This window comes from Lotus japonicus, chromosome 2 (genome assembly GCF_012489685.1).
Source record: "Lotus japonicus ecotype B-129 chromosome 2, LjGifu_v1.2".
NCBI classification, from domain to species: Eukaryota; Viridiplantae; Streptophyta; class Magnoliopsida; order Fabales; family Fabaceae; genus Lotus; species Lotus japonicus.
In genome coordinates this window covers 19,842,665-19,855,804 of record NC_080042.1, presented here as the reverse complement: position 1 = coordinate 19,855,804, position 13,140 = coordinate 19,842,665, and the positions used below count along the sequence as shown (strand labels likewise).

The 13,140-nt window shown below is 32.4% G+C and overlaps 2 protein-coding genes across 2 annotated transcripts; one reads left to right on the top strand and one right to left on the bottom strand.

The window, feature by feature from the left end:
• Positions 1-433: 433 nt before the first annotated feature.
• On the bottom strand, positions 434-3,669 carry LOC130736195 (uncharacterized). The gene is made up of 4 exons (XM_057588040.1): positions 2,392-3,669; positions 1,929-2,311; positions 1,361-1,448; positions 434-1,243 (listed from the first exon to the last, which is right to left on the bottom strand). The coding sequence occupies exons 1-4, from the start codon at positions 3,667-3,669 to the stop codon at positions 434-436; spliced, it is 2,559 nt and encodes an 852-aa protein (XP_057444023.1).
• A 5,004-nt stretch (positions 3,670-8,673) lies between these two features.
• LOC130736194 (uncharacterized) lies at positions 8,674-11,109 on the top strand. The gene is made up of 7 exons (XM_057588039.1): positions 8,674-8,692; positions 8,832-9,052; positions 9,173-9,379; positions 10,099-10,173; positions 10,279-10,383; positions 10,556-10,972; positions 11,092-11,109. Exons 1-7 carry the CDS (start codon positions 8,674-8,676, stop codon positions 11,107-11,109), a joined length of 1,062 nt encoding a protein of 353 aa, XP_057444022.1.
• Positions 11,110-13,140: the final 2,031 nt, after the last annotated feature.

The window sequence follows — 13,140 nt, the reverse complement described above, 5'->3', positions numbered from 1 at the left end:
TTTCAAAATGGTGAGTTATTCTGATATAAATTTTGAGATCAAATTAATTCACGTATAAAGGTGTACTTTGAAAATAAAGGCGGTACATTGAAATCTCAATCAGAAATGGTGGTAGCGTACAATGAAAACCAATCATCATCAACCTCCCAAATCTGAATATCAAAGCCATAACCAGCCCACCCGGAGACAAAATAGAGATCTCGCAGTCTCCGCGGATTTTGACCGGAGAAAAAAGGGATTTTACGTCAATAAAAGTAAAAAATAAATATGTCAAGATTAAAATTAATTAGTTAACTCAGACACTATTTAATGTGAAATTATAAGGATAAATACTTGTGTTAAAATTCAACAAAATATAAAAAATATGTATTTTACATATTTCTTCTAAACTTTACCAAAAACTAATAAAAAATTCAGGGCCAAAATGTATCTTTTATTCCGTGTCAGAATCTTCTTTCTCAGACAAATCATATTCGCTTGCATGAGATTCTTCTTCCTCACTATCTGAGTCACTTGCATCATCCAATTCTTTTTGTTCTTCTTCCTTGTCAATAATACTTTCATCCAAGCATAGACCTGCAACATCATGCCTATTTAAAACCTCATCGTCTTGATTTACTAATGGTGCATCATCATCCTCATTTAAAACAACTTCATCTTGGTTTACTAATGGTGTTTTCAGTTGTCCATGTGTATCACCCAACTCATTTAGTTGATATGCTTCCAAGTCATCGTCAACTTCAACATTTGGCAAGTTAAAGACATGTCTTGGCTTGACTTTAACAACCGTATACCAATTTTCCTTGTCATTGTATTTTACATAATAAACCAAACCAGCTTGAGAGGCCAAGATATATGGGTCACTTTTGTAATATAACTTTGTCATTTCTATACTAATAAATCCATATTCATCTCTCCTATATCCCATGCCCTGATTTCGGCCTTCGGAAGGAGCCTCAAACCAATCACATTCAAATAGTATAGCAAAGTTGCTATTCAAATATCTTATTTCAGTGATCTTTCTAACCACACCATAAAAATCAACATGTCCGGTTAACTCATCCCCTTTCACTATCACACCACTGTTTTGGGTTTTTAGGTGTTTCTCAGCATCTTTTGTACGAAACTTGAAGCCATTTAGAATGTATCCTTTATGGTTGAACACTCGAAAGTCCGGCCCTTTTGATAATATTTCTAGTTGTTTACTAATCCTCTCATCACCCAATTGTTGTAATCGCAAAACCTACATTTAAGTTTTGTTAAAACCATCATACCATATAAAACTAAATATAAATGATTATCACAGTATATAAAATTCTATCGACAACTTTAGGTATAAGTTAAACATCCATCTTATTACCTCATTTTCAAACCATTTGGGGAATTGCTCCTTGTGCCTCTTTTCTATATTTCTATGACTTTCATTTTTTATCTTTGCCATGTGCTCTCTGAAAATTGTTATGAATATACAATAATTAGAAATTCAGATATATTATAGTCGCTACTAATAAGAATAAAAGTTAGACTGATGACACTTACTCAATCCAAGGTCTGACTTCTTCAGAATTTTGTAATATGTAAAAATGAGCTTGTTGAAGTTCATAAGAGTTTATACATTCCCACTAACCTCCTCCAATAGATCGACCATTGTTTTTGAACACTGACAAACCAACAGATTCATTACTTGCATAGTCCATATATCTATCTGGCCGATTTTATCTAGAATCCATGTCGGTCAAATATCGAGCACAAAATGTCATACACTCTTCAGACACATAGCCTTCTGCTATGGAACCTTCTGGTCGTGCTTTGTTGCGCGCATAACTCTTTAGAACGCGCAAAAATCTAACCATAAACAAAAAAAAATTACATATAAAATTTGAGAATTAAAATATTTGGATTTATATATCAAAAATATTTAAACTAACCTTTCAATAGGATACATCCATCTATATTGAACAGGACCTCCAGTTTTTGCTTCATTTGCCAAATGAATTGATAGATGAACCATAACATTAAAAAATGACGGTGGGAAGATGCGCTCCAGCTTACAAAGTGTCACTACAATTTGATTATGTAAAGGATCTAGCTCATTTAATTCTAACTCTTTAGAGCATAAATCACCAAAGAATAAAGACAACTCAATCAAAGGATCACAAGCATCCTTGGGAAGCAATCCTCTTATGGCAAGGGGAAGAAGTCTCTCAAGTATAACATGATAATCATGACTTTTAAGTCCTGGAATCTTGAGTTCATTTATATTTACGCAACGACCTATATTTGAGGCATATGCATCAGGAAACCTCACATCCTTCAAGATACGAAAAAATTAATCTTTTCTTCCTTTGACATCGTGTAACGTGCTGGTGGAATCATATATTTATCCCCAACCTTTATAGGATGAAGTTGCTTCTTGAGTCCCATACGTTGCAAATCTAATCTAGACTTTATTGTATCTTTTGTTTTGCCTTCTAGATCCAACAACGTCCCAATAACACTTTCACAAATATTTTTCTCCACATGCATCATATCTATGTTATGCCTCAATAAATTTGTTCTCCAATAAGGTAATTCAAAAAAGATACTTTTCTTCTTCCAATTATGATTTACGTTTGCAATTCTTTTTCTTTTCCTTGTAGCTTTTCCAAATGGCAGCAGCTCAAGACTCTCCAGTTGTGCAATCACTTGATCTCCAGTTACTGGTTCAAGTGCAATCCTTAACTCTCGTGTGTTATCAAAAGGGCTCTTTTTCATACGCCAAGGGTGTTGAGTAGGTAAGAATCTACGATGGCCCATGTAGCATTGCTTGTGACCATATTTCAAACGACAAGAGCTGGTTTCTGAATGACAACAAGGGCAAGCTAGTTTTCCTTTAGTACTCCATCCCGATATGGCATAAGCCGGAAAGTCATTGATTGTCCACAATAAGGCTGCATGCAATTGAAAATTTTGTCTCGATGATGCATCATAAGTTTCAATACCTTCATCCCACAAATCTTTTAAGTCATCAATTAGCGGTTGAAGATAAACATCAATATCTATCCCAAGACCTTTTGGGCCAGGAATAAGCAAAGTTAAAATGAAATTTGGCTGTTTCATGCACAACCAAGGAGGCAAGTTATAAGGAATTAAAACAACTGGCCACACACTATAGTTGGTGCTCATAATACCAAACGAGTTGAAACCATCAGATGCTAAGCCAAGTCTTACATTACGAGGATCTGAAGCAAAAAGTTCATGGTTATCATCAAAACGTTTCCATGCTAATGAGTCAGCCGGGTGCCTCATAACTCCATCATCAACTCTTTTATTCTTATGCCATTTCATATCATCTGCAATTTGTTTTGACATAAATAATCTTTGTAGTCTTGGTTTTATAAGGAAGTATCGAACTACCTTATTGGGGACAACATTCTTCTTCTTCTTTTCTTGCCACCTACTTTCCCCACATTTTGGACATTTATCCAGATTTTCATATTCTTCTCCTCTAAACAGAATGCAATCATTGACACAAGCATCTATCTTGACATAATCAAGTCCAAGATCTCTAATAGTCTTATGGATCTCATACATAGGGTTGGGAAGAACATTTCCTTCAGGTAAAGCTTCAACGAGTAGTTTTATTAGTGAATCAAATGAATTATTGCTCCATCCATAAACACACGTCATTTGAAAAAGGCGCATAATAAAAGATAATTTGGAGAATTTTTTACAACCAGATAAAGTTTTTGCTCAGCATCTTTCAACAATCCATAAAACCTTTTAGCATCCTTATTAGGCTCCTCATTCATACTGCTAGGCCCAGGATTATCAAACACATTACCTCTATCCATGTTAAGTGATTGATGCATGTCATGAAGCATGGATTGAGTTTGAGCATTATCACTTGTTTCAAGATCAACATCGCAATCGTTGCCAGCGTCATTATCAGATGATGCATCACTTAAGCTTTCGCCATGATACTCCCAACGCACATAACTTGGTTCAAATCCCCATTTTAGTAAATCATGCATCACATAATCTCTTGATTTATAATTAAAATTATTGCATTTAGAGCATGGGCACCTGATGAACCTTTTCGGTTTCGATCCAAAGAAAGCAAAATTTAAAAAATCATCAATTCCTTTCAAGTACTCTGGCAAAGTTCTGTCCTTAAGTTTTATCCATCTCCTATTCTGCTTATCCATGATCCCAGTATCTACAAATTTAAGAGAAAATATGTGTTGTATTTGTTAATAAAATGGATTAGGCATATTATAAAGAAAATTATAACAATTTTTTTTTGTTACAGTGAGAAATTAGGGTTTCGTATATGAACTTAACTTCAAAATAATATGTTAATATGTTATTATAGGAGTATGATATATATTTTTTTGTGTTTTTTTATTTCTTAAATGTTTTATTATTTTTTTTAAAGAAGAAATATATATACTGATACAAATAGTCTTGGGAACACACTCTCACAAGTAAGATCAAATAAACAATAAAAAATAACTACAAGAGATAGAGTTAAGAGTAACAGAATCTAAAATACACACAAGTAAAAACTAAAATTATACTATAATATAGGATTACCAATACCAAATAAAGGGACAAAGATAAAGACCAGCAAACGTGGTCTATGATTTTTTTAGTATTATTTTTAGTGCTATTTTTTATTAAAAAAAATAGTGTTTGTTATATCTTAAAATTAGCCTATCTTATAATCTAAAGGCTTATCTAAAATCCCAAATAAAATCTAAAGGCTTTTCTTATTTTCTAATGTTGTACCAAAAAAAAAAACTTATTTTCTAATGAAGTCTCACGTGACTTTTTCTTTTTAAAATAAATTTATACTCCTTTTTCAAAATTTATACTTATCTTATATTTTTAAAGGCTTATCTAAAAAAATAGTGTTTGTTTCTCTTTGTTATTTTTTAGTATTATTTTTAGTGCTATTTTTTATAAAAAAAATAGTGTTTGTTATATCTTAAAGTTAGCCTATCTTATTCATCTAAAGGCTTATCTAAAATCCAAAATAAAATCTAAAGGCTTATCTTATTTTCTAATGTTGTACCAGAATAAAAACCTTATTTTCTAATGAAGTCTCACGTGACTTTTTCTTTTTAAAATAAATTTATACTTCTTTTTTTTCAAAATTTATACATGTCTTATATTTTTTAAAGGCTTATCTAAAAAAATAGTGTTTGTTTCTCTTTGTTTTCTGGTTTGTAACCCCCCCCCCCCCTTTTACAGGACCCACAAAATTAGTAATTTACCCTTTATTTTGTTTTTAATTTACCCTTATTTTATTTTTTTATCAAATAACCTAATTAATGCCTAACTTAAAAAAACAAATAAATAGGAGATAATTTAAATATATTAATCTAGTTTAAATTTAGACTGCATTAAATTTGGAAGCATACAAATCAATTTAAAATTATAATGATAATGACACGAAATCATATGCATTTATAATTTATGACATCAATTCACAGCACAAAACAAAAATAAAGAGAGCATGCGTGCTTACTTGGTTGAAACACAACAAACAATCTTCTTTGAAGCTTCTGAATAGCGGATAACTTCGGTAGCTATTTCTCACTGTCTTACCCTTAGTTGCTCTCACACTCTTTTGAATTGAGGTTCAAAGATGGAACCCCAACTCTCATAAGTGATGATCAATTTGCTCTTCCACTGAATGTGTCTTTTCACCATCAATGCTCATTTATTTATAATCATTCTCCTAGGTTTGGTTAGAAATGATAAGATTTTAATTTATTTTCAAATTTTCAGATAAAATTTGATTTATTTTTAAATTTTAGGTGAAACACGATCAAATTTATCTAGATCTATCAAGATTCAGTTAATTATCAAATTTTAATCCGATTATTATTTTTTAGAATATTTTATTATTTTCTAATAATTTTTTTTGTTACATCGGAAAGATAAACTGCGCCTGTCAGGATTTGATCCCGAGATCTCCCCCTACCCAACTCATATGTCCTCCAACTCCTACCACTTGAGCTATCATACGGGCACAGTAATTATTATTTTTAATCATATTTTTTAGCTTTCTGATTTTTAAATTATTTCATAATTTTACTTTTTTTTACATTTTCTATTTTATTATTTTCGAATTTTGATTTTTTGAGTTTTAGAATTAATAAATTAACAATAAAATAAAAGAAAAAAGGTAAGGTAAAATAAGATGTTCACACCAAATAAATTATGATATTCATATTTTGAATTCAAATTTGATATTAAATAGAATTTTTTAATGCAAATAAATAACAAAACTCAATTTTTATTTTCGCATATCCTTTTGCAGCGACAACAGTTATCGTTGGGAAAAACATATTTTCCCAGCAACTAACGAATTTGTTGGCATATATGTGCACCTTTTCGCAGCGACTATAATAGTTGTTGTGAAAAAGTCGCTGTGAATAATATATTATTTCCCAACGACAACTAAAGTTGTTTGGACAAGTGCATTTTTCGTATCGACATTTGTATTGTCGGGGAAAAAATACTTTTGCCAACCACATGAAAATGTTGCTTCCATATACCTATTTTTAGGAACAATTAAAATGTTGCTACGAAAAAGTCGTTGCGAATAATATGTTATTTCCCAACGACAACAAAAGTTGCTGGGACAAGTGCATTTTTCGCAACGACTTTAGTTTGACGGGAGAAAATTTACTTTTGCCAACAAAATGAAAATGTTGCTGCCATATACCTACTTTTAGTAACAATTAAAATGTTGTTGCGAAAAAGTCGCTGCGAATAATATGTTATTTCCCAACGACAACTAAAGTTGCTGGGATAAGTGCATTTTTCGCAACGACTTTAGTGTTGTCGGGAAAAAAATTACTTTTGCCAACAAAATGAAAATGTTGTTGCCATATACCTACTTTTTGTAACAATTAACATGTTGTTGCAAAAAAGTCGCTGCGAATTAACTCATCTCTTGTAAATGTTAAGGACCTTATGCTAGATGAATATGTTAGTAAGGGCACTTTGGCCTCGGCATAGAATATGCCTGCTACGATTGTTAGAATGAACATGATGGTAGGATTATCAATGATTGTATATGTTAGGGATGATATATGATCATTGATGTATTAAATGATAGCTTGTTATTATGAATATGCTTATATGATTATGGTGCTAGCTATTTTTATGACATGCATGCAAGTTATATTTCTGTTACGAGATTATGTTCAAGAGATGAACATGAAAGGCTTAGGGCCTAGTGATGATAAATGACTTTCATGACATGCATCTGTGGCCAGCTGACCTGGATTGGGCTAGTCACTGGTGACATTCAGGGGATGGACCTGAACAAGGACGAACATGACACGACAATGCGTTTGTGAGGGCCAACCCCAATCGTGGAGCTGAGGAACAGCGGTGCGTTGGTGAGGGCCAACCCCAATTGTGGAGTCGTGTTTATCCTGCATTTCCATGAGGGATCGGCTGAATGGATATCTGAAGCGTCTGCATGCATCTGCACGAACATTGACTAACTAAACTTAGACTATAAGATAGTTCCCTATACTTGTGAATCTTAGAACTTGATATCTAGTTCCCCTTATTTGTGAATTTTAGCTTAATGAAGGACTTATGATTGATAGGGTAGTATACCCTACTTATGACATGTGTCTATTAGAAGTTGACCCTTGCTTGTTTGTTGTTTGAGAATCCATAGCATACTCGTCCCAACTATTCTTGTAAAAGAATAAATGCTTGACCTTTAATCATTCTCTAGAGTCATCTAATTTTGATTTTAGTATTTTTTTTTTTTTTTTCAGATTTATTTAATTAATTAATATTAAAATTTGAAATTATTTAATTAAATATTATTATCATAATTTTGGGTGTTAATTTTGATATATTTTGGATATATACGCTATATTAAATTAATGTTATTAAGGTAGGACAAAATTAGGTGTTCACACTAGTGAAAACAACTAATTGGGATTTCAAATACAAGTTTGTCATCCCGAACGCGCGCTTCCAGTCATCAAACATATGAAATACTAGCGACTCGTTCCTCTCCATCAAAACAGACCAGAGACACAACACCTGAGAGGGTAAACCCAATCTGAAAAGAAAGTGGAAATAAACCTTTGTAAAGGGAATTGTCATGGAAGGGAGTGCCTAGCATATAATTTTGGGGACACCCTCCTTGTACCCATATCGCGAACAAACCTACGCATAAAGAGAAAAGAGGTTATAGCTAAACATCAACAAATTAATTGAGCTAATTCTACAACTCTCACAGCCTCCTTCTGGTCACTCTTAAAAAGTGAGATATATGCATGTCATTGGGGTTGGACTATGGTATGATTTTGAGTGGGTACTGCTTGAGTTGATTGTTGAGTTGTAAATGGTTTAACTTATGTGGGAGGGTTTTTCCAATCTATTACTCCAAATCAATAAAAAAATTCTGTTGTCAAAAATAAAAATAAAAATGATTCATTGACTTTTATGTAGTCTTTGCATTGGGTGGTCTCTCTTCTTTGATTTGTTGGTTATATGTGACTTGCTCTTTGCCCCTAGTCGTTTTAATGCCCAAGTAGGTTTGCTTTTTAGTTCACTTATTTAATATGCATATTTTTCTTTTATTTAGAAATGGCACCCCCAACTCAGGTAATGGATTCAACACATCCAAATTCTTGAAATGCTACTATGAGTCAACAACAAGGAGGTACTATAATTTTCTTTTCTTCAAAGTTTTTTTATTTTAATTTTATTTTCATTATAATATTTTTTTATGTTCTTATCTTAAACTCTTATATTATGTTAGTGATAACTTTCTTTCCCCATTATTTGTGAAAATTCAATAGAGGGTTCAAGAACAAAAAAAGCTGGAAGAGGAAAAACAACTGGAACAAGTGTTACAAAAAAGAAAATGAAGAGTGCTACTGGAAAATTGCCCCTTTGTATTCCTCTTGACAAGATGGTGGCGGTTGGACCAGGAGCTCCAGATTTTGTTACTAAAATTTATGTGCTTGTAAAAAAAAAGGCTCCTTTTAATGTCAAAGGGTGGAAAAAAGTTCCTAACACGGTAAAAGATCATATACTATAACAAGTTTTTGTAAATATCATTATTTAATATATTGTTTTTCTGTTTTCTTTTGTGTTTATACAATACTTACAATATATTTCAAGTAATTGTTGGGTGCAGGATACTTTTGATATTGATCAAACAGAGCATAACAAAGAGATTATTCTTAATACAGCAAAAAGACTTTATGGAAGCCATAAAGGTAAACTTCATGAACACTTTAAAAAGTATGAAATAAATGAGATGGCTTTGGAACATAAGCCTGATGAGATTAGTGAGGAAGATTGGGAGCACTTGGTAGATAAGTTTTCAAGTCCTACCTATAAGGTATGTTGGTATCATATTTATTGCAAATATACATAAACTAAATATGAATAAAATTTAATTACTACAATAATGGTGATGGTGCTGGAAAGGCGTCGTTTTGCTGACTAACTCCATAATCAACAATGTCATTTGATGCACACCTCCCATTATAGAGTAACACACAAAACAAGACCTCTCCTACATTTTTTTTAATTTTGTTTTGGACACTTGAACCGTGTTGCCTGTGTTGGCCAGAATCTTTTTACTATCTCCTGTTCAGTGTTTTGATTTTTCAGAATCTGTAAAAATACATGGTTAATTTGTCCATGATATTTTCATGGGATGTTCATCTAGTTGCTTTAAAATAATAGCTGATTCATCTATGGAATACATTTGTGTTTTTTTTTTTACTTGTTGGCATGTAAGCTTCTTTTGTGAATTGTGCATGATTGATTTCCTACTCTAACAAGCCTTTTTTTTCCCAAAAAAAAGCATGGCAAAAGTACATACATATCTTCTTCACCCGATACTACTGTCACGAGGGAATCTCAAATAGAAATTTATTTTGGAATAATTTTGGATTCTTTTAGCTAGCTTTTAATTTAGCCTTATAAGTTAACTCAAAAACTTTATTATGCCTAATTTGGACTCCGATATAGAGTTTTCTTTAACGTATAACACTTCTACGTCTCTCATCTAAAAAAAAGTTACTACAATAATTATACTTGTATTTTTTTCAGGAAATGAGTGCCAGGAACAAAGCAAATAAATCAAAACAAGTTATCAACCATAGATGTGGAAGGAAGTCATTTCAAGTCAAAACAAGTAATACCAAAAACACTAAACTGTTTGAATATAAGTTGCTCATTGAATTAATAATTTATAGTGATTATTCTCTATGGCTATGAAAAAAAATTCAGAGAGATCCTGAAACTCAAAAGGAGCCCAATTATCAAGATTTATGGAGAATGACTCATACAAACAACAATGGAGAATGGGTAAATGAGGCTTCTAGGGAAGTTCATGTAAGACCCTATTTATATGATTTATTATATAAATTCTTATTATGACTAGTTTCATGTGTGATGTTTTCTTTTAGCAAGTGTGCATGTTGTAGATGCATTGTAAGTTCAATCTCATCAATTTCATTTTTTAATCTTTTAATTATACTATGGTTTTACTTTTTATCTTTAATAGATGAAGGTTCAAGAAACTTCCATGAAGATGTTAGAACAAGCAGATGAGGAGGCTGAGAAAGATCCAATTATCAATGGTGCTTTTAAATCAGTTTTAGGGGAACGCTCATTTTATTGTCATGGTCTTGGTGCTGGAATTCAAGCAACTAAAGGAAAATCTACTGCAGCTTTACATGGACAATTAGTGAGCGAGCGAGAAAAGCGTCAGGGCATGGAAATGAAACTAGTAGAAGTTGAGACTCAACTTCAAGAAGAGCGTAGCAAGAGAGAAGAAATGGCTGCGCCCATTGAAGATAGTCAAAGACAACTTGAAGAAAGGGAAAAACAATTTGAAGAAAAAGTAGAAAAGCAACTTGAGGAAAGAATGGAAAAGAAACTTGAGGAAAGGATGGCAGCCTTCTGTTTTAGATTCCGCTCGGTAAGTAAGAATATCATTTAAGTATACAACATTATGATGAGTTACTAAATTTATTTTCTAAGTTCTACTATTTTGCAATGTTGAACTTTTTATAAGTTGATGTTTTGAATATTTAATAGGCTGGACAATCTTCATGAGGTTGAAACTACTGAGAACAGGGTTGCGCACATGTAAGTTATAATTACTTTTCCTAAGTTCTAGCATGCATTTTGTCGTCTAAAAAAAGTATGCATTTCTATTTTGTGTCTTCTAGGTTCTGCCCAAGCTCTGTTTGTTTTTATGGCGTGGTTCATGAGTTTGGTTTTGCTTCTATCTAGGATAGAGTTTGAGTTTTCTCTATCAAGCTTCTCGCCTTATATGTGTGTTGCCCTACTTATTGTTTTGCCTGCTTTTGTTTTAGCTTCTTTAATTAACCTGTAGCTTTCTTCTTTGCTTTGGGATTGGGGATTGTTACCCCCCTTTTATTTTATTTTTCTATTTGCTGTACTGATATCTGTTGGGGGTAACATCCCTTCTCTATCAACATATCCTTTTGATTCTAAAAAAAAGTATTAAATTATGTCAAATTTCCTAATTCTTTGGCGGACCTTTTAGCAAAGGAGGGGGTGGACAAAATCTTGCCTTTGCTGGAGTTCACCCCTCAATATCATGACTTGGTGTTTAATTCAGTTGTTGTTCCTACTCCTTGCTGCATATTTTTTCTAGTTTGCTCTATACTGTAGACATGCCCTCTCATATAGTGCTCCTCAGCTTGTGAAGCTTTCAAGACTGCACTATCTTCTTGCTTTACATATGTCAATTTGTTTGGTTATCACGTTTTGTACATGCTATAGTGTTGTACTTCGTGCCTTGTGATTATGTTCTGTTAGTTGCATATGGCTTTAAAAATGGACTGTAGCTTTTCTTTATAAACTAGAAATGGATTATGCTATTTAGGTCCTGTAAGAGGGGCTGGTTGTGTGGCTTGTTCTGTTGTTAGCTGATTCTGTTTTATTCCCACTTGTTTGATTGTATTATCATTTTTTTTTTCTAAAATACAATTTGATTGTATTAATTGCAGGTCAATTGGTGGTATTTCAACAACTTTAAGATGACATGCTCAACAATTTTAGACAAGAAGTTGATGTTGTGGTTATTTTTAGATTATATATAGGCTATGTAAATGTTATTTATCTATGTCTTTTATGACTCATTAAGCTATGTAAATGTTATTTATCTTATGGAACTATACTTTGTTAGTACTTTTTGTATTAACAATTTGAATAGTTTGGTTAATGAAATTAGCAGGTGTGATTAATATTAATTTTTAAAATATTTTCATTAAAATAAAATTTAATATTACTAATAACACTAATAATAGTTGTCAAATAGTATCATATCGCCACAACTCAGGTTATTTATAAATATAACTTATGACAACAATTTTGTTGGTTGAGAAAAGTGAGTCAATGCGACGATTTAATTGTTGGGAAAATATTTCTTATAGCAACAACTTTAGTCGTTGAGAAAAATATGTTATATAACGACTTTATTTGTTGAGAAAAATACTTTTTGCAATGACTTTATTTGTTGAGAAAAATTACTTTTCGCAACAACTTGATTTGTTAAGGAAAAAAACCTTTTTGCAGCGACTTTAGTTGCTAAGACATGTTCAATATAGCAGCGACATAAGTGGTTCCAACAAATAGTTTATAGCATCAATAAAGTTTTTCTATTGCAGCGACAATAGTCGTTGCGAAAACATAAACAAATGGCAGCGACCACAAATATCGTTGCAAAACTTTTCGCATTGGGACTATTCGTGACGACATGCAACGACATTTTTGTCGCTGCGAAAAGTACTTTTCCCAACAACTTACAGATTTTCGCAGCGAAAATTGTCGCTGCGATAAACCTTTTATGTTGAGTCATACAATCACAAGAATTCTAGACCGTAGCTGAAGTGCCCTTCCCTCGAAGGTACGCTTTCTTAAAAGTCTCGGTTGCTCCTTGAAGCTAGGTCTAAACTTGGAAATGTCCTACCAACAAACATATAGAGTAACGTTACTTATCAGACAATCATATCGATCATAAAACCATGCCCTTATTGATCACGAAATCCCCCCCCCCCCCACAAAAAAAAACCTTGAAGTTCAAAACTATTTTCCTTTACAAGATCAAAGCTTTAT